Source organism: Halichoerus grypus, chromosome 5 (assembly GCF_964656455.1).
Source record: "Halichoerus grypus chromosome 5, mHalGry1.hap1.1, whole genome shotgun sequence".
NCBI lineage: Eukaryota > Metazoa > Chordata > Mammalia > Carnivora > Phocidae > Halichoerus > Halichoerus grypus.
The window spans coordinates 152605421-152624107 of NC_135716.1; the positions used below are offsets into that span (position 1 = coordinate 152605421).

The 18687-nt window shown below is 53.3% G+C and overlaps 3 protein-coding genes and 1 long non-coding RNA gene across 13 annotated transcripts in view; 2 read left to right on the plus strand and 2 right to left on the minus strand.

Moving 5' to 3' along the window:
- Positions 1-7659, plus strand: part of TESK2 (testis associated actin remodelling kinase 2) — a 149000-nt gene extending 141341 nt beyond the window's left edge. For both annotated transcript variants that reach the window (XM_036112644.2, XM_036112645.2), the window contains 6 exons: positions 3872-3954; positions 4183-4267; positions 4521-4604; positions 4807-4893; positions 5582-5699; positions 5979-7659. In XM_036112644.2, coding sequence (XP_035968537.2) covers positions 3872-3954; positions 4183-4267; positions 4521-4604; positions 4807-4893; positions 5582-5699; positions 5979-6703 — 1182 coding nt within the window. In that variant the 3' untranslated portion in view covers positions 6704-7659. The remainder of the gene's footprint in view (positions 1-3871; positions 3955-4182; positions 4268-4520; positions 4605-4806; positions 4894-5581; positions 5700-5978) is intronic.
- The window catches only part of LOC144381934 (uncharacterized), a 648393-nt gene that overhangs the window by 170466 nt on the left and 459240 nt on the right, over positions 1-18687 (minus strand). The window lies entirely within an intron of this gene.
- TOE1 (target of EGR1, exonuclease) lies at positions 7570-11116 on the minus strand. 3 transcript variants are annotated; one of them, XM_036112659.2, is made up of 8 exons: positions 10986-11116; positions 10082-10224; positions 9954-9994; positions 9724-9820; positions 9439-9573; positions 8916-9175; positions 8560-8719; positions 7570-8476 (listed from the first exon to the last, which is right to left on the minus strand). In XM_036112659.2, exons 1-8 carry the CDS (start codon positions 11035-11037, stop codon positions 7856-7858), a joined length of 1509 nt encoding a protein of 502 aa, XP_035968552.1. In that variant the 5' UTR covers positions 11038-11116; the 3' UTR covers positions 7570-7855. The 3 variants fall into 3 exon arrangements, with proteins under 3 accessions (XP_035968552.1, XP_035968551.1, XP_077929367.1); XM_036112658.2 differs by having other exon boundaries at positions 9439-9597; XM_078073241.1 differs by lacking the exon at positions 9439-9573.
- On the plus strand, positions 11036-18663 carry MUTYH (mutY DNA glycosylase). Of its 6 annotated transcripts, none has more exons than XM_078073235.1 (17): positions 11036-11067; positions 14073-14151; positions 14274-14394; positions 14949-15097; positions 15187-15226; positions 15348-15421; positions 15558-15599; positions 15676-15747; positions 15846-15959; positions 16045-16142; positions 16221-16365; positions 16445-16508; positions 16636-16827; positions 16931-17067; positions 17152-17304; positions 17705-17746; positions 18476-18663. In XM_078073235.1, the coding sequence occupies exons 1-17, from the start codon at positions 11036-11038 to the stop codon at positions 18596-18598; spliced, it is 1677 nt and encodes a 558-aa protein (XP_077929361.1). In that variant the 3' UTR covers positions 18599-18663. The 6 variants fall into 6 exon arrangements, with proteins under 6 accessions (XP_077929361.1, XP_077929360.1, XP_077929365.1 ...); XM_078073236.1 differs by lacking the exon at positions 11036-11067 and adding exons at positions 11168-11298; positions 13851-13945 and having other exon boundaries at positions 16931-17304; XM_078073234.1 differs by having other exon boundaries at positions 16931-17304.

The following is an 18687-nucleotide window of genomic DNA, read 5'->3' on the forward strand; positions in this document are numbered from 1 at the left end:
AGAGAGAGAGAGATAGCGAGAACAGGAACACAAGCAGGGGGAGCGGGAGAGGGAGAAGCAGGCTTCCGGCCGAGTAGGGAGCCCGACTCGGGACTCGATTCTAGGACCCTGGGATCATGACCTGAGCCGAAGGCAGATGCTTAACGACTGAGCCACCCAGGTGCCTTGAATTCTACTTATTTAGTTTAATTATTATTAGTGCACATGCTGGGGGTCATATTCTAGACCAAAGCAGACACAGGGAATTGCATAAACGAAGGCATAGCGGCATGAACTGTATGATGTGCAGACTGGGAGGGAGGAGTGGTAGGGAGTAAGAGTTGAAAAGAGAGGACTCTGATCATATATTGTCTAAGTTGGATTTAATCTTCTAGATAGGAAATGAAGAAAACCACTCAGTTTTTTTGAGATATACTTCACATAAAACCAAATTTGCCCTTTCAAAGTATATATTTTAGTGGCTTTTAGTATATTTAGCCATCACCACTATCTAATTTCGGAACTTTTCATCATTCCAAGATGAAAGCCCCACACTCTATTCCCTTTCCCCTTCAGCCCTGGGCAACCACTAATCCATTTTCACTTTCTATGGATTTGCTTATTCTGGACATTTCATATAAATGGAATCATACAATATGTCATTGATGGCTTTTAAATAGGGGAGTAACACAGATTTACATTTTACTAAAGTCATGCTGGCAGGAATGAGGAAGGTGGATTATGGAGATCAAGCCTGGACCAAGCCAGAGAGACCAGTTAGAAGAGCATTGTAGTTTTCAGGGGAGGAATGAGGAGGACCTGATGCAAGGGTAGTGGAGATGAAGAGGGAGACACCGATTTGAAAAATATTTTTTATTATTATTTAAAAAATTTTTTTAAAGATTTTATTTATTTATTTGACAGAGAGACAGACGCAGAGAGAGCACAAGCAGGGCGAGCAGCAGAGGGAGAGGGAGAAGCAGGCTCTCTGCCTAGCAGGGAGCCTGATGTGGGGCTCGATCCCAGGACCCTAGGATCATGACCCGAGCTGAAGGCAGACGCTTAACCGACTGAGCCACACAGACGCCCCCAATTTGAAAAATATTTAGAAGCTAAATTAGTTGGAGTTAAGCGTAAAAAATCTAGGGTGAATCCCAGGTTGCTCTCTTAGCAAACTGGGTGGAAAATGGCAGTATCAGCGGACGTAAAAATACAGCTAGAGTTTTAGCTTTTGAGGGGAAAAGGTGACTTCAGGTTTCCATGTATGGAGTTCAATATGAATAATCCAGGAGATGTCCAGAAATAGAGTGGATATGCAGATCTGAAGCTTGAGGATAAAGGTCAGGTCTGATGATATACAGTTGGGAGTCATCAGCACAAATGGAGCCCGAGAGATATAGGCCCAGGACAGAACCCTGAGAACATTGGATGGGAAGAAGTGCCTGCAACTGGGGCCTGCAAAGTAGCCAGAGGTAGAGAAGGAAATCCAGAACTGCGGTGTCACAGAAGCCAGGAGAGAAGGATCAAAAGGGAACAGGAATGGCCTCTAACTAGCCTCTAATAGCTGGTCTGTTCGCTCCAGGACCACAGCTGATTATTCTCTGCACACCCAGTATTTTTTGTTTTAAAGATTTTATTTATTTATTTGAGAGAGAGAGAGAGAGAGAGCGGGGGGAGGGGCAGAGGGAGAGGGAGAAGCAGGCTCCTCGCTGAGCAGGGAGCCCGATGCGGGGCTCCATCCCAGGACCGACCTGAGCCTAAGGCAGACGCTGCACCAACTGAGCCACCCAGGTGCCCCTGCACGCCCAGTATTAATATGATTCCTGGAATCACATATGAAAGTGTTGAAAGAAGTAATCAGCAACGTCAACAGCAGAAAGATCAAGTATGTAAGAACTAATTTTGTCTATTGAACTTAATGACATAGAAGTCATTGGTATCCTCTGTGGGAACTCACAGCAGAAACCCATGAGGAATGAGTGGGAGATAAGGAAGTAAAAACAGCAAGTGTCGCCAGCCAAACCTCACTAGCCTAGACCCCGGTAAGGGCAGGCTCTTAAGGGCAGGCTGGGAGTTTCTGGAAGATCCCACAGGGGCTAATCCATCAGGGTTCCTCCACATTTTTCTTATCACCTCAAATACAGACTCCTAAAGTTTGGCTCTTTTGGTTTGCAGTATCCCATCTTTGTCTTTGGCTCCAATGCCCAGCTGTTGACTGTGAGAAGCTGTAAGAGGGGCAGTGGTCACCTCCAGACCAGAAGCAAACTGGGTAGCCTTGTCCCATACTGTGGGGCCCCGATCATCCCTGCCTTAGCCATTTCTCAGCCGTTCAGAGCAGCTACTGCGAAGTCACTTACCCCTACGTGGGTGGTTTGCAGTGAGCGGACAGTAGATGGCCATGAACATGAAGCTGGGGCAGAAACCGCACAGCTTTGACAAGGGCAGTGTACTGTGGCCATATTCTTTTCCTTATCTGCTGCTCCCAGGCTGAATTTCTGAGGGCTGTTTCTGAGCAAATAGTAAGTAGTACTTTAGCCTGAGCCTTGGAGACAGGAGCCTGAGTTGTTGTGAAAAGGGAGGAGGGGAGAAAAGTACGTGACAGATCTGGGCTGCCACTGCCTCACAAGCCTGTGCCCTATAGCCTGGGCTTTGGCTTTTTAACAGGCAAGCTGGCCTAGGGCCCGTCCTCTCACAGCCATAGTCAGGGGGTGCTGAGCCAGCACGATTGATGGGAGGGCCAAAGCCAGGACAAGCACAAGGATGGTCCTGCTCGGAAGCCAGGGATGGGGCGTGTCTACCTGGGACCCGGAGCAGGAGAAGGCGAAATCACGGGCTCCTCCCAACTCAGGCAGAGAAGAGTATGATCACGTCGAGGCCAAAGGAAGGGAGTGATTGTACCTGAGGTGGAGGAAGCAGGAGGTGACCTGGCGCTGCCTTGGCAACTGCATGCCAAGCCTGGTTGCTGCTTTGTGTTTATTTACAAGTCATTTGGGTTCATCCTTTCTCTTGTTCGGTGAGCACATCCTGAGCCTCTCTCACGAGTTGAGTGTTATGAAGAGGGAAGGCCTGAACCAGAACCTGCTCTCTGCTAGACTGTAAGAGGAAGTAGCGGAGAGGAGGAGTTAAAGGAGTTGAGAGAGAGGCTGGTGAGAGCTGGAGAGGACAGCGTGGAAAGGGCACTTACCTTAAAACACATAAAATCTTTTGAGGTGAAAAGGAGAGTTGGGAGAACATTCCAAATGGAAGGGAACAGTATAAGCACAAGAAAAGCTTGAAGGAGCTGTTCAGGCTTCAGGAGTCCAGCTTGTCTGTGACAAGTTTGGATAGAGCTGTGTGCATAGGAACAGCAGGGGGTAGGGGGTAAGTCAGTTGGTTAGAGGCAGATCATAGACTGAGAGGAAGCTGGTTGTGATCTTGTGGGCAGTGAAAGGTAGTGCAGGCCTGAGCGCTTGTCTTAGGCTTACATTACTTACATTACATTACTTATATTACTCAGGCTCGCCTTTGGGTCTCTGCATTCTGAGGAAAAGAGGATGGGAGGCCAGGGGCCTGATAGTCTGTCTTCTTCCACTAGATTGTAAGCTCCAAGAGGACAAAGATGTCTGTTCATTGAAGTATTTCTGGCACTTAGAACCATGCTTAGTATATAGAAAACAAAGATAAGTATTTGTTTGAAGCATATGAATCTTAGGGCAGCCACCCAAGATCCAGGCCTAAGCCATCTCCCATGGCTGACAGAGCCCCCAAGTCTGACCACTGGGGTCAGCCTAAGAGTGTGGTTTCACCAAGGAGGAGAGGCCAAGGTGCCCTGTGGCAAGGAGGGGTGGTGGTAACCTTATGGCTGGCTGGTCCCCCTTCTGAGCCACATTTCCTTCTTCTTTGGGAACCCTAGAACTGCCTGATAAAGAGGGATGAGAATGGTTACTCTGCAGTGGTAGCTGACTTTGGCCTGGCTGAGAAGATTCCTGACGTCAGGTGGGTAGCCCTAATAGGTACTGGGGTCACAGAAGGGACTGAAGCAAAGGGAAAACTCCAGCTTCCTCCCCAGAGGCCAGAACTTGGTCACAGCTCAATCCCAGCTCCCTAAATTTGGTCAGTCTTAGTGCCTGTCCTTCAGGGAGAGGAATTCCCAGTGGTCAGATATCCCATTGCACCAGCCAGTGGCAAGCTCCATATAATCTCTCCTCCGTCCCCACCCCACAGCATGGGGAGTGAGAAGCTGGCCGTGGTGGGCTCACCCTTCTGGATGGCACCTGAGGTTCTCCGAGATGAGCCCTATAATGAAAAGGTGAGTCTGGGGACCCCGGGGCATGGTTCTCCTTAGAATCCATTCTTAGCAGAAGGTATCCAGGATCACCTTATATGTTCCGGGTGAGGATCTATATCCTTCCAAGAGCAGAGCTGGTACTCGGCAGCTGCCCAGTAAGTGAACTGAATGAAATGCACACAGTAGGGCTCAGGCCTGGGCTAGTGGACCTGAGGGGCAGAAACCCCACCTCTCACCCCACTGAGAAGGAAACTGAGGTCTCATTACCCACCAGGCGGACGTGTTCTCTTACGGTATCATCCTCTGTGAGATCATCGCCCGCATCCAGGCTGATCCGGACTATCTTCCCCGCACAGAGGTGAGCTGCAGGCATAGGGCACAGTGCCAGTGGGATGGGGCTGGTTTTGAAGCTATGGAGCTGTTGTTCCCAGGGTGGAGTTGCTGGAACAGTCTGTATGGTTACTTCGGGGCAATTCTCAGCCTCTCCTAAGCAGGCCAGGATGGGTGGAGGGATTAATGACCAGTCTACCATGTCCCCTCCCTACCATACCTATCCACAGAACTTCGGGCTAGACTATGACGCTTTCCAGCATATGGTGGGAGACTGTCCCCCAGACTTTCTGCAGCTCACCTTCAACTGCTGTAATGTGAGTGTCTCCCTCCCCTTCCCTCCCCCCAACTTTGGTCAGGGGCTGGCTGAACCCCTTTCATCTGGGTAGGACTGTAGGAGGAGGAGCCTCCTTTTCACTGATGAATGGCAGTGCCCACAGCCCCTCCTCTGGGCCTGACAGACTGTCGAGAGCCCTGGACCAAGAAAAGGATAATTGCTCTGTATTATACAGTCCTCAGCCTGCAGGGTAGACTCATCACCTCTTGCCCTGGACATTGATAGAGCTCTGGTCAGGTTTCAGTTGGACTTTGGGTCCAGCTGATGATCTTAACGCCCATGGGAAGAGCTTTTGTTAGCCTTCATTTTATACAGCTCTGGGGCTGGACCTACCTGTCATGACCAAGGGGTAGCTGGGCTTTGTCCAGATAGCTCCCAGAAACATGTTAGCAAGAAGAGAACAAACCAATGTAAGCATACCCTTTTGGATGGTTCTGTGCCCATCGAGAGGATAAGACATACAGAAAGGGTGCTGACACGGATGGGTATGAGACAATAGCATCTTCCCTGACCTTAGCTCTGGGAATCACTCTCATGGTCTGGGGCCTTTAGAAAAGATCTCTTAGCTGCATATCTGAATCTTAAAAGATGCCAGAAACAGACTCAAATGCCATCCTTGGGGTAGAAGATAGGAGGGCAGGGCTAATGGCTGGTGTGGATGACTACAGATGGACCCCAAACTGCGCCCATCCTTCACGGAGATTGGGAAGACCCTGGAGGATATTCTGAGCCATCTACAGGACGAAGAGCTGGAGACGGACAGGAAGCTGCAGCCCACAGCCAAGGGTAAGAGATTAGACCAGAGTGTTCCACCTGACCCCAAGGGAGGAAATTAGGATGTGGGGCCTTCCTCTCTAGGGCTGATTGTAGGATCCCATGTCCAGAAGAAGGGCAAAGGGCAGGGGATGATGGAAAAAGTACTGGACTCTAAGAATTATGACTTGGCGCATATAGCCTCCCTTCTGAGTTTGTTTTCTCATTGGTGAAATGCTTTGTGGCACAAGGTGCCACTTCTGTTTGTTATGACTAGTGGGAGTAACCCTGATTTGACTCATTGTTTTTTAGGACTCTTGGAGAAAGGACCTGGGGTGAAGCGACTGAGCTTACTGGATGACAAGATCCCTCCCAAGTCCCCACGCCCAAGACGCACCATCTGGTTGTCTCGAAGCCAGTCAGACATCTTCTCCCGTAAGCCCCCACGTACAGTGAACGTCTTGGACCCGTACTACCGGCCACAACGAGGCGGTGCTGCCTGCACCCCCAAAATCAACCCTTTCAGTGCTCGCCAGGACCTCAAGGGTGGCAAGATCAAGTTCTTTGACCTGCCCAGCAAGTCTGTCATCTCCCTGGTATTTGACCTGGATGCACCAGGGCCCGGAACTCTGCCTGTGGCTGACTGGCAGGAGCCCCTGGCGCCACCTGCTCGCCGGTGGCGTTCTTTGCCTGGTTCACCAGAGTTCTTGCATCGAGAGGCCTGTCCATTTGTGGGCCGAGAAGAATCACTATCTGATGGGCCCCCACCACGCCTCAGTAGTCTCAAGTACAGAGTGAGAGAGATCCCGCCATTCCGAGCATCTGCCCTCCCAGCTGCTCCGGCCCATGAAGCCATGGACTGCTCCGGTCCCCAAGAAGAAAATGGTTTTGGGCCCAGGCCCCAAGGGGCCAGTCCATGCCTTGCAGGTGCCTCTGAGGAAATGGAGGTAGAAGAAGAAAGGCCAAGAGGCTTGGCTCCAGTCCCTTTCTCTGTCTCAGGCATAGGCCTGAAAACCCAGGGAAAACAGGATGGGTGAGAGGGGTTAGTCCCCAGCTCACCTTGGGGGTGGACCTTCCTTTGAAGTCACAGGGCCCCCTTGGTGCACAGCCTTGACTCTTCCCTGTGGCCTGTAGAGCAGGCAGGCCAGGCCAAGCCAGGGTCAGTCTGGGGGCTCCAAGTGCCCAATGGCTGTGTATGAGAGGGGAGGCAGCAATGAAAGCCCTTCCTAGTTAGGGCCAACAGCTGATACGAAGCTTCTGAAATCCAGCAAGGAGCTCTGGCTCCCATCCGGCTCCCAGTGCACTTCCCCAGACAGGACCAGAGGACTCCTAGTTCTAGTTTGAGCTGGCAGGCAGCTAATACCCCAGGTTCTTCTCCCACCCCAGGTCTATCTTTCGCCCTTTCCTGGGTCATATAAGCTACTGGATGGAACCTGGAGCTAACCAGGAAGCCATAAAAGGCATGGCTATTTCTCAGACCTTAAGACCGGGGAGCTTCTTGCCAGGATGTCTAAGACACTTGAATAATTGCTGTTTGCACTTACTGCATGGTCAGACCACATCACTACATTTCTATGCAAGGGGATGGTGAGGCAGCGTGGTGGTCATGGCTCTTAGCTAACCTATTCAAAAATCTTTTCCAGTTGATTAATCTATTTTCATATTTATGAAGGAGTCTTAATGTTCTGCCCCATAAAACTTTCAACCTTGTGGTTGGGAGTGGGGCTGGTTTTGTAGGCCTCAGGGCCTGCTCTATGTATTTGTCAACATGTGATACACTCAGTTGGTTAAATGGTTTATACATGGACTGATTTTCTTCCCTTCCTGCTATGGCTGGAGCTGTGGGAACAGTCTGTCCTTACAGAGCCGCGATAAGAAATAACCAAAGATGAAGCTGGTCAAATATTTTCATAACTTGTTTCTGTTGATTTTTTGGTAATACTTTTTCCCAGACACTTTCAGATTTAAAAATAAAGTCTGTGTTACAGGTGCTGGTCAGCCTCCTTATGTGTACCCTTGTTCCTCAGCCTTTAGGGTAAAGGAGAAGGTCCAGGCCAAGACTGCCCCCACCCCCACCCCCCAGTTCTGTAGAAGGTGGGAGTAGGACATTCACAGGCTAGAGGGACCCAGACAACTCTGTTCCATTCTCAGTCCTCTCCCTGGGCCTTGAGTGCTAGGCAGAAGTTGGGTCAGCTGCTGCCCCAAGCCAGCTTCATCTTCTGGTTGTGGGCTTTGGAGGATCGGGAGAACTGGCTCTTGGCCACTGTGAGGGGCACAGCTTTGCCACTCAGGTATACCTTGTTGTGGCATTCAGGTAGCCAGGGCCCAGAGCTACAGAGCTGGGGTCCTTGGCTCACGCCCACATAGGCCATCACGTAGCCTGTCATAAAGGCATCAAAACCAGCCCGATGCAGTCCATCCCCAGGCACTGGCTGAGGACCGGCTTGATTCCCTGGCGCTTCTGAGGCAGCCATATCAGCTGTTTCTGGCCCTGCTGCTTTAAGCCCCAGCTCCAAGTCATTTTTGTGACCTTGCTCCAAGCCAGGCTGGCTCCTAGTCTCATCCTTAGCCACCTCCTGCTCAATTTCTTCAGCCTGGATGCCATCCCCGCAGACCTGCTTCACAGGAGGACAATCCTCATTTTCCTCAGAGGTCTGTTTCCCAGGCAGGCCCAACAAAGCCCTCCGCCGTTTGTCCCTACGTCGCCGCCGTCGCCGCTTGTCCTCCACCACAGCCTCATCGGTGTCAATGATAAGATCGATATCATGGGACCGAGGACACTGTGGTCCCAGGGGACACCAACCGTAGGCCTAGAGGTAGGAAAGAGGCTTAGAGAGGGGGTTCCAGGCATCAGGAACCTGCCCTCCCCCAAGAAATGGGCAGGTGCTCTCACCGAAAAGTTGTCACAGACGCTGGTGGAATGAGGACGGTGGGTTGCAGGGGGCATGCAGCAGCGGTAGTCAATATGGGCCCTCATGCTAGACGGGTAGCTGCAGAACTCCAGGGTCAGGTGCGGGCCGCCCGCTGCCTGCTGCTTCCCATTTTCCCGCTCGCTGAAACAGCGGACGAGGGTGTTGGTCCATAGCTTATATACTCCATGGGAACAGGGTTTTTTGTCAGTTCTGCTTACTGCTGAGTCCTCAGCACTTAACACAGTGCCTGGCACATGGCAGGCACTCAATAAATACCTTAAGTAAATAAAATGGGCTTATACCAGGCCCCACCCCTAAGCCTTAACCAGTTGCTCACCATTTCCGGAAAGCATATTCCAGGTAGGAGGCCACGAAGCGCACATGAAACTCAGCAGCATATTTGGTGTCATAAATGCCGGCTGGGAACATTTCACATAGGTCAGCAGTGAAGGTTCCCAAGCTCTCGGGCAGGTGTGCATAGAAATTCTGGTACAGGAACACCAAGTCTATAAGACCATTGTGTAGTACCAGGGGCCGGCGGGCCCGGATTAGCTCCAGGAACAGGGTCCTCACTGACTGGCTCTGACTCTCATCGCCCTGGGTGGAAAGAAAGGGGTCATTGGGAAGGACAGTCCCGTAGTGAGCCTCTCTTGCAGGACACTTACCGCCGGTGCCCCTATCTGGAAAGCTCTCGCTCCCTGCCTTCCCAATGCTAGTCTTCTGTGGATCAGGCTGGTTTCCCCAGCCCTATCCCTAGTGATTTCCCATCCTCCCTAAGAAGCAGATCCTCCCCCTGCAGCCAGCCTCGGTTAGGAAGAAATGAAGTCACAGAAGGGGCAGTCTCAAGGCTGGAGACCTACCTTGTCATTGCCCTTGTGGTACGGGATACCCTGAGCATACTGCCGGTTGAAGTTGAAGCCATGCTGCACCAAGAACTGCACAGACTTTGGTTCTATCACATACTCTTCCATGCACAGCAGGGTCAGATTGAACACCTGAGCCAGGTAGGAGTGTTCACCCTGAGAGAGAAAGGATCTGCTCCCTTGGGATTTGGGATAGAAACACCTTACACCCGATGTTCTCCAGGATCTCAACCCCCCTCCCCCCAGCCACAGACCAGAGATAGGAAGGAGACCAGTACCTACCTTGTCTAGCTGCTGCTTGAAGCAGGCAAGGCCCAGGGAGAGAACAGAACGGGTCCTGGCCGCATGACACACGGACTTGTAACGTTCCTCGATGCACCTTGGGGTTGGGTTTAGGGGGTGGCTGTGGCTGGGAGTTAGCCCTCAAACCACCCAGGACTGTGACTTCTACTCCAGGGATGAGGTCTGCCCCTCCTGCCAAGGCTGGCACTAAGATCAGGGCTTATACTTACTGGTTCAGCAAACTCTTCCTGTCCCCAAGCCCACTCAGTTCCTGGGAGTGTGTAAAGGGAGTTCTGTGTTAGGTTCCCAGCACCAGCCCTTTCGTAACTATCTGCCCTCCCCATCCCCCAGCCCTCACCGTGTCCACAGCCACGAAGCTAGCGGTCTTTATGGCCAGCAGGAGGGACGGCCACATCTCCTTGAAGTTGTCACTCTGCACATCCACCACGGGCACCTGGACTACTAGCTCCTCCTCAGATTTTGTGCTTTTGCTGACACCACCTGAGGGTAAGGAGAGCGATGGATGGTAATGCTGAGGCAGAGGCCCAGGGGAAGAGATTCCAAGGTAGGCCATGGCTGAGGGTGGAATGTTGGGGGGGAGGTTCCATTAAGGCAAGAAATAGCATGTCTCTCCTGCAAGCCTTTGTATCACACGTGCTCTACGCACAGTGCTAGGAGTGAACAGTGCCCTGAATTTGGGAAGAGAAAGCTGGCGTCTTCCAGTGGTTTATGTGAGACTTTGGGAAAATTACTTCTCCCTTCAGCCCTCAGCATCACAAACTTTAGAGGAGGAAGGCTGGACTAGACGATCTGTGAGGTTCCTTCTTCCCACATCCCGCAGGAAATCCTTCTCAGGGCTTGAGGAATGCGACTCTTTTAATACCCCCCAAAGCTCCATAGTACTGTTCCCACGGGGCCCCAGGAGCTAACCAGCACGCCCCAGGGCTTCATAAATAATTCCTCACACCCAAGCTCCCAACACGTTCCACTTCCTTCGGACCCGCGCCACTTAAAAGAACACGAGCTCTAGACTACACCTCCCGACACGCCCCTGTACCCGCCCCGACTGCTCCCAACACGCCGGGCTTCTGCGCCCGAGCCGCGGTGCCCACCGGGATTTGTAGTCTCCTCGTGGCTGGTTCAGAAGGAATGAGCTAGTCCTCTGAACGTTGAGATCAGTTTCTAGAGCCGAGAGCCCGAGGCCTTCCCCCGCTCCGGAGCGCACAGGGTTTTAAGGCGGGAAGCCCTGGGAAGCCACTCACCGTCAGGGGCCGCTGGGGCTGAGGCTGCGCCATCGCCATTGTCGGCGGCCATGACACGGCGGGCCCCTCGCCTGAGTAGTCGGTGGGTTCGCCGGGCTTCCGCTTCTTCTCTCCGCGCGGCGCCGGCGATCGGGGACGGGGCGGGGCCTCGCCCTCCGAGTCGCCGACGGGTCGGACTTCCGTTCACACCGCCCGGGTCTGGCGCGAAGGAGGCGGCCGGGCGCGCGCGGGGACCTATTGGCGGGCGCCGTGCGGGTCGGAGCCACGCCCCCTGGAGTGCGTCGGGAGCCGGGCGCGGGAGACCGAGCGGGAGGTAATTCCTTCTCCGCGTTCTGCGGGCGGGAACATGGGCGGCCGCTTCACGCGGTCTTCATCCACGCGGCCCCGGGGTGGGGGTGGGGGTCCCCAGCGGAGGTGACGCTACCCCGGCCAGCGTGAAGCGCGCCTAGGAGTTACGCACAGACAGGGCAGTGTAGGGGAAAGAAGGATCTTCTGGGTATAGGCACATTCACAGGCAGGATGGAGACCTCACTTCCAGGAAGTGAAAAGGCGGGCAGAGGGACTCGAAAGAGGCTGCCAGAGGGGTTAGAGTCACCGACTGGCGGGGAAGCCTTTACAATAATCCAGGCAGGAGGGGTGGTTGACCTAGAGGGTGATTGCTCTTGGCTTCTGATACCGTGAGAGACATGCCCTTACCGGAGGCCAGTTCTTTTTCAGGGACTCCGGTTCCCATCCTCTCGACCCACCAAGGAGTCTCAACCCCTTCTCCTTGATTATTTACTGTTTCTAGTTCGTCTTCAACCTTTCTCTGTCCAATGAGTCTTTTTCATCATTATTCTGGATCGTTTGGATTTCTCCCATTCTAAAGAAAGGAAATCTCTTACTATCTCTTCTCTCATCCGGTTTTAATTAACTTAACAGTGCTTGTTGTATGCCACTTACCTGGCACTGTGCTCAGCTCTGGGGACTCAACAGTCAACAAAAAAGACTCAGTCCTTGCTCATGGAGTTCTGTAGTCAAGTCGGGGAAGTGGACACTGATCAAAGAAACATAAATAAATGTGAAATTACAATTAGTATAAGAGGAAAATGGAGAATTACACAAAAGGGTGAGACTGGGGGAGGGGGGCTGATTTGGACATTTAAGTCAAGACCTGAAAGAATGAATAAGTGTTAGGTGAAGCACAGGAGCTGTACAAGAAAAGGATTGGGTGAGATGTCAAGGCCGACAGACAGGCTGGAGCGTAGTGAGTGAGGGGATGGGGCAGGTGGGGATCTTTGGAGCCTACAAAACTATATTAAGAGGATTGGGTTCTCAGAGCAATGGATGTGAGAGCCAAATTCCTCCAGTGGCTTACAAGGTACTTAGTGATCCTTATGCTCCCTACCTTCTTTACCTCTTTGATCTCATCTACTACTCATCCTTTCTTGGTGCATTCTAACCACACTGGCTTCCTTATTATTCTGCAGACACACCAGGCACCTTCCTTAGGGCCATTGCACTAGCTCCTTTTTAGAATGCCTTTGGCTAATTCCTTCAGTTGCCTTAAATCATTGGTCAAATATCACTTTAATAAGGCCCACCTTGACCATGTGCTTTAAAATTGCAACATTCCAGGTGGCTCATTTGGTGAAGCGTCTGCCTTCGGCTCACATCATGATCCCAAGGTCCTGGGATCAAGCCCCACATCAGGCTCTCTATTCAGTGGGGAGCCTACTTCTCCCTCTCCTGCTGCTGCTCTTCCTGCTTGTGCTCTCTCTCTCTCTCTCTCTCTCTCTCTGTCAAATAAATACATAAATAAAATCTTTAAAAAAAAAATAAAATCGCAACATTCCACCATCACCACTCCTTATTCCCTTCACCAACTCTACTTCTTCTCTTTATGTTAGTATTTATCACTTAACATCCTATATAATTTAATTATTATTGTTTGCCCCCCCCCCATTAGAATATAAGCTTCATGATGACAGGAACCTTTGGTATTTTATTTACTGAAGTATTCCACGTACTTGAAACTGCTTGGCACATAGGCACTACATAAATATTTAGTGAATTAGTAGGAAGCCACTGAAGGTTTTAAGTAAGAAAATAACATGATCATGTTTTAAAAGACTGCTTTACTCTTTGGAGAATAGATGGTAGAGTGAATTATGGAGTTAGGGAGTTTGGTCAAAGAGGGTTGGCTATGAAGGGAAGGAGAGTGGGTTTTGTAAAAGGGATTAAGGAGCAGGAACTTGAGCTCAGCCAATTTAGGAGAGACCATTGTTTTATATCACAAGGGGAAGGAGAAGGAGAATGCAGGTAAGTGCAGAGTGCAGTAAACTTGTGCATTCACTTTTTTTCTCTGAAGGAGGAAACAAGCTCTTTTGATGAAAATGAGGTGATGAAGTCAGGTTTTAAGGAAAGAGGTTGAACCAGGGTCTCAGCAGGGACTGTGGTATAGCACAGCACAAGAGTGCAGTCTCTGGGGGCAGGCCTTTTGGGTTTGGGTGGACAAGTTGCTTCATCTCTGCAAGCCTCAACTTCCTCCTAACTAAAATGGAGGTGATACTAGCACATACCTAATGGAGTTGTCTGGAGATTGAGTTAGAATTTGGTATAACACTTAGTACAGAGCCTGGCATATAATAAGCCCTCACTAACGTTTTAGTTGTTTGAGAAAAGGGCACCAAGAGAACAGTAGGGAGCAGTGAAGATCAACTAGATATATTTCGCATTACCAATGGGCAGCCAGCTTTGGTTTACCAGATCAAGAAAAGATTAGGAATAAAAATAGCACATCCGCTTCCACCACCACCCCAGCTTGCCATATGCTCTCAGGCAAATCTTTTCCCATCTCTGATCCTTGGTTTCTCCTTTCTGTAGGATGGAGGTTTGGACTCCATGACGGCTCAAGGCTGTTTCATGTGCTGCATCTCTACCAGATAAACTTCGTACCTGCCCCGTGCTTCTAGACACACGTAATGAACCCCTGTCCACACACACAAAGTCACAGTGAGCGTCCAGGATACACAGGTGTATCCAGCCCAGCCCTGGCCTCTTCTTTTGTGGGTCTCCAAAATTATGCTAATGTTGGTCTCTCTGAAGTCACTTGCAGAAGTTCAGCCCCACTGGTCATACCTCAGTGCCACAGCCAGCCAGGGGCAAACCCATGAGCATCTGGAGGGTGAGGAAAGCTAGATTCTCTATAATGAGGGTTGTAGAGAAGGAGGTGGCTATCTATATCCGTTGTGGGGCCCCAAGATTCAGCCTCATGGTGACTGACTACTTTGGGCCTTTCTCTTCTAGGCCATCATGAAGAAGCCACGAACAGCTGTGAGGAGTTGTCAGAGGAAGCGGGCACCCTGCCAGGAGGGAAGGGAGAAGCGTGTCCTCAGCGGCCGCCAGGTCAAGCCTTCTACCCCCAATGGTGAGGAGCGCGGTCCTAGTCAAAGATGAAGGTGCTGGATTCAGTGGCCATGAAAGGGAGGAAGATTCGGGCTGGGAAGGGAACGTGGTATGTGTCAGGGCCTTAAGGGACTAATTAAGGGTCTCATTCTGACTTTGCCCTGTAACTTTGGGACAATTGCTCTGAGTGGCTGCTTTCTTACCAGTGAAATGGAGCGATTGTGCATTTCCTTCCTCCTGTGGCTTTCATGGGATCGAATGAGTCTATGAGCCTGAAAATGTTTTCTAAATGGGAAAGCCCTGCACACGTATACATTATGCTTGGCTGAAACTGTTGGGTTTTCATTGTGACCCAGAGTCAAAGGAGGTCGCGGTACCACCCTGGCCAAGTTAAGGCCAGAAATCTGGCTCAGGTTACACAGAGCTAGAGAATTCTGGTCTGACTCCAGGTCCAAAGCTGAAACCAGGGGTTGGGGGTGGGGGCGCCCTCAGGGGGAGCAGCCAGGCTGCAGTGCCCCGGGTGCCTGGTGCATAGCCTGTGCGGGGACGAAGCCTGAGTTTCCTGCGGCCCCGCAGGCTTGGCCGGGCGGCAGGAGGAGGTGTCGTTGCAGGCCTCTCCCTCCCCATACCATCTCTTCAGAGACCCAGCTGACGTCAGAGTCTTTCGGGAGAACCTACTGAGCTGGTACGACCGAGAGAAGCGGGACCTACCCTGGAGAAGGCGGGTAAGCAGGCGAGGGCCAGGGACAGTGGGGTGGGAGGTCGGTGCCCAGCTGTCCCCATACTGACTCCTTACCTGGGATTGCTTTGGCAGGCAGAGGGTGAGGTGGATCTGGACAGGCGGGCATACGCTGGTGAGTGCATGTCTTGGGAGCAGGGCTGCTTTGCCTGGACGCCCACTGGTCTGGGGTCTAGGGGCTGTGTGCTGGGAGCAGGGCAGCTCGGAGTGCCCTCATGCCAACCCCTCTCCCCCAGTGTGGGTCTCAGAGGTCATGCTGCAGCAGACCCAGGTTGCCACGGTGATCGACTATTACACCCGATGGATGCAGGTGACTTCAGGGAAGGAAGGGGAGGGTCATGAGCCAGACCCCAGAGAGAGTTTAGCCTTTGGGGTGGGGTAAAGAAGGCTTCCTCCACCTCCCTTGACCTTGATCTTACTTCTTTTTGATTGCCTTCGAGCTATAGAAGTGGCCAACGCTACAGGACCTGGCCAGTGCTTCCCTGGAGGTAAGAGTCGCCCAGGGGTAGGGGGAAATGGGGACAACTGAGGACTGACCACTGATCTCTCTGATCTCACCCACAGGAGGTGAACCAGCTCTGGGCGGGCCTGGGCTACTACTCTCGAGGCCGGCGGCTGCAGGAGGGAGCCCGGAAAGTAAGGGGGTGATGGGGGGTGACAGGTAAGGGGGTGAGCCCCAGGGCCTCAGGTGTCTCATAACCTAGAGCCTCCCCCCTCCCCCCCGCCCCAATCAGGTGGTAGAGGAGCTAGGGGGCCACATGCCACGTACAGCAGAGACCCTGCAGCAGCTCCTGCCTGGCGTGGGGCGGTACACAGCTGGAGCCATTGCTTCCATTGCCTTCGGACAGGTGAGCCCTTAGCCCACCCCCGCTCGGTGTGTGCCCGCCCTCCTTCCTCCTGGAGCCTGCTGACTCGTGGATTCCTCTGTGCCAGGCAACCGGTGTGGTAGACGGGAATGTAGTGCGGGTGCTGTGCCGAGTCCGAGCCATTGGTGCGGATCCCAGCAGCACCCTCGTCGCCCAGCTTCTCTGGTAGGGTCTCGGGGTCCTGGGGAGACTGGCAAGGGGGTCTCCAAAGTGTCTTTGGCTCACAGCCACGTTCCCTTGTAGGAGCTTAGCCCAGCAGCTGGTGGACCCGGCGCGGCCCGGGGACTGGAACCAAGCGGCCATGGAGCTGGGGGCCACAGTGTGCACCCCGCAGCACCCGCGCTGCAGCCAGTGCCCTGTGCAGAGCCTGTGCCGGGCACACCAGAGGGTGAGCCATCTGCGGAAGGGGCAGGCAGGGGTCCTAGACGGTGACCCCTGGCGCCTGACGTCTGCCTCCCGCCTCTCAGGTGGAGCGGGAACGGCTCTTGGGCTCGCGGGGCCCGCCGGGCAGCCCCGACGTGGAGGAGTGTGGTGAGTGCCAGCCGCAGCCCCGCAGCGCGCCGCACGGCACTTTATCCTACGCTGAGTAAGACCGTGCAGAGCTGGGCCACGGCCTGCTGCCTGGGCCTGAGCGGCGCTGCGGGATCTCTCTTCCCAGCTCCCCGTGCGGGGCCCTGCCGGCTGTGCGCGCCTCCCACGGCGCCCTGGGACCTGACCCGGGGAGTGACCAACTTTCCCAGAAAGGCCGGCCGCAGGCCCCCCAGGGAGGAGTGCTCTGCCACCTGTGTTCTGGAGCAGCCCGGGGCCCTCGGGGGTCCTCGGGTCCTGCTGGTGCAGAGGCCCAGTTCAGGTACCTAGATCGTCGGAGCGGAGGGCGGTGGCAGGAGCAACAACGGGGAAGCGGAGAGGTCGGCGGCTAAGGCCTGGCCACACCTGGCTCTCCTCTCTCTCAGGGCTGCTGGCAGGACTGTGGCAGTTCCCGGCTGTGACCGCAGAGCCCTCGGGGCCACGGCAGCGCGAGGCCCTGCTGCGGGAGCTGCAGAGCTGGGCTGGGCCCCTCCCAGCGCCCCGCCTCCGGCACCTCGGGCAGGTGCGTGAGCCGCGGGCGGGGCAGGGGTGTGGCTTTTGTGGGCACATCCCTGGGCCTGTTTCAGCCCCTTGGCCCTCCCTCCAGGTGGTCCACACCTTCTCTCACATCAAGCTGACCTATCAAGTATACGGTCTGGCCCTGGAAGGGCAGACCCCGGTGACCGTCGCGCCGCCTGGCGCTCGCTGGCTGACCCGCGAGGAGTTTCACACTGCAGCTGTCTCCACCGCTATGAAAAAGGCACTGCCTGTGTTGTCTTCGTTGTACTTTTTGGGGGTTCCTGTATGTTCTACGTGAACCTATTACTAGGAGAAAACAAAAGCGTATTTTTTTTTTTTAAAGATTTTATTTATTCATTTGACAGATACACAGCGAGAGAGGGAACACAAGCAGGGGGAGTGGGAGAGGGAGAAGCAGGCTTCCCGCGGAGCAGGGAGCCCGATGCGGGGCTCGATCCCGGGACCCTGGGATCATGACCTGAGCCAAAGGCAAACACTTGATGACTGAGCCACCCAGGCGCCCCACAACAAAAGCGTATTTTAAACAGATGTGTGGGGGCGTGAAGTTGAGGAGAGACCACAGGGGTTTGGCTCTTTGGGGGAAGGTGCCAGCCCTGCGCTCTCCCCCTCTCCTTGGCCAGGTGTTCCGTGTGTACGAGGGCCAACAGCCAGGGACCCGCAAGGTGAGTCTCTTGGCCCTCCCCCAGCCATCTTTCCCCAGGCCCAAATCCCCAGGTTTTCAGTGAGTTAAATGACACATGCTTGGGTGAACATTATCCACTCCACACTTGGCCGTGGGGAGAGGAATAATAGTTCTTCCCTGGACACCTTATAGCTTGGAGGCCAGGGTGGTGAGGGAATAAGAACAAATGGTGGAGACAGTAGGGCCCCAGGTGTGCGAAATGCTTGTACTCGGTTTTGTGGCTTATGAGGTGGAGAGCTTTCAGTTCTGTCTGGGAGGCAAGGATCAGGAAGGGCCGCTTAGAAGCAGCAGCTGGTAATCTGTGTGGAAGAACCGAACCATTACCTCCAGGTTTGGGAGGGGAGTCCGCAGTAAGAATGTTCTTCCCTGGGCCCAAGAGTCCTGTGGGCAATGCTGGCATAATGCGGCCAACTTCATAATGCAGCGTGTGAGGAGCTAGGCGCGTTTGATCAGCAGGGTCCGCACAGGCCAGTCAGGGCCATGAACACCAGGCCGCTAAAGCATTTTGGGTGGAGAGAGGAGTCCGATTTGTATCTTAGGAAGACTACCTTGGGCTGCCATGTTGACGGAAGACATAGATACTGGAGACGGGTTGGAAGCTTTACAACATTCAGACTAGAACCTGAGCTGTATTAGTGGAGTGGAGAGGGGGTGGAAGGAGAGGACTCTGCTGCCCCCTTAGTGCCTCCTTTCTTTGGCTTCTGCACAGGGTCCCAAAAGATGCCCGGTGTCCACTCCATCCAGCCGGAAAAAGCCCAGCCCGGGCCAGCAACTCCTGGATAGTTTCTTTCGGCCTCCGGATGCATCCAGCCTCAACAGTACTGCCCAGTGACACCTCTGGAAGCCCCCACTTCCTGAGAATCCGGTTTTTTAATAAAGTGCTTATTTTTATAGTCATTTTGGAGACTTTCCACCCCCTCC

Excerpts from the sequence above, each read along its gene's own strand:
- MUTYH (XM_078073234.1), top strand. The coding sequence starts at position 11,036 with ATGACACGGCGGGCCCCTCGCCTGAGTAGTCG. Across the intron at positions 15,422-15,557 it reads ATTACACCCGATGGATGCAG|AAGTGGCCAACGCTACAGGA; the intron begins GTGACTTCAGGG and ends TTCGAGCTATAG. Across the intron at positions 17,747-18,475 it reads AACAGCCAGGGACCCGCAAG|GGTCCCAAAAGATGCCCGGT; the intron begins GTGAGTCTCTTG and ends GCTTCTGCACAG.
- TOE1 (XM_036112658.2), bottom strand. The coding sequence starts at position 11,037 with ATGGCCGCCGACAATGGCGATGGCGCAGCCTCAGCCCCAGCGGCCCCT. Across the intron at positions 9,821-9,953 it reads AGGAAGAGTTTGCTGAACCA|GTGCATCGAGGAACGTTACA; the intron begins GTAAGTATAAGC and ends CCCAACCCCAAG. Across the intron at positions 9,176-9,438 it reads ACCACAAGGGCAATGACAAG|GGCGATGAGAGTCAGAGCCA; the intron begins GTAGGTCTCCAG and ends CTTTCCACCCAG.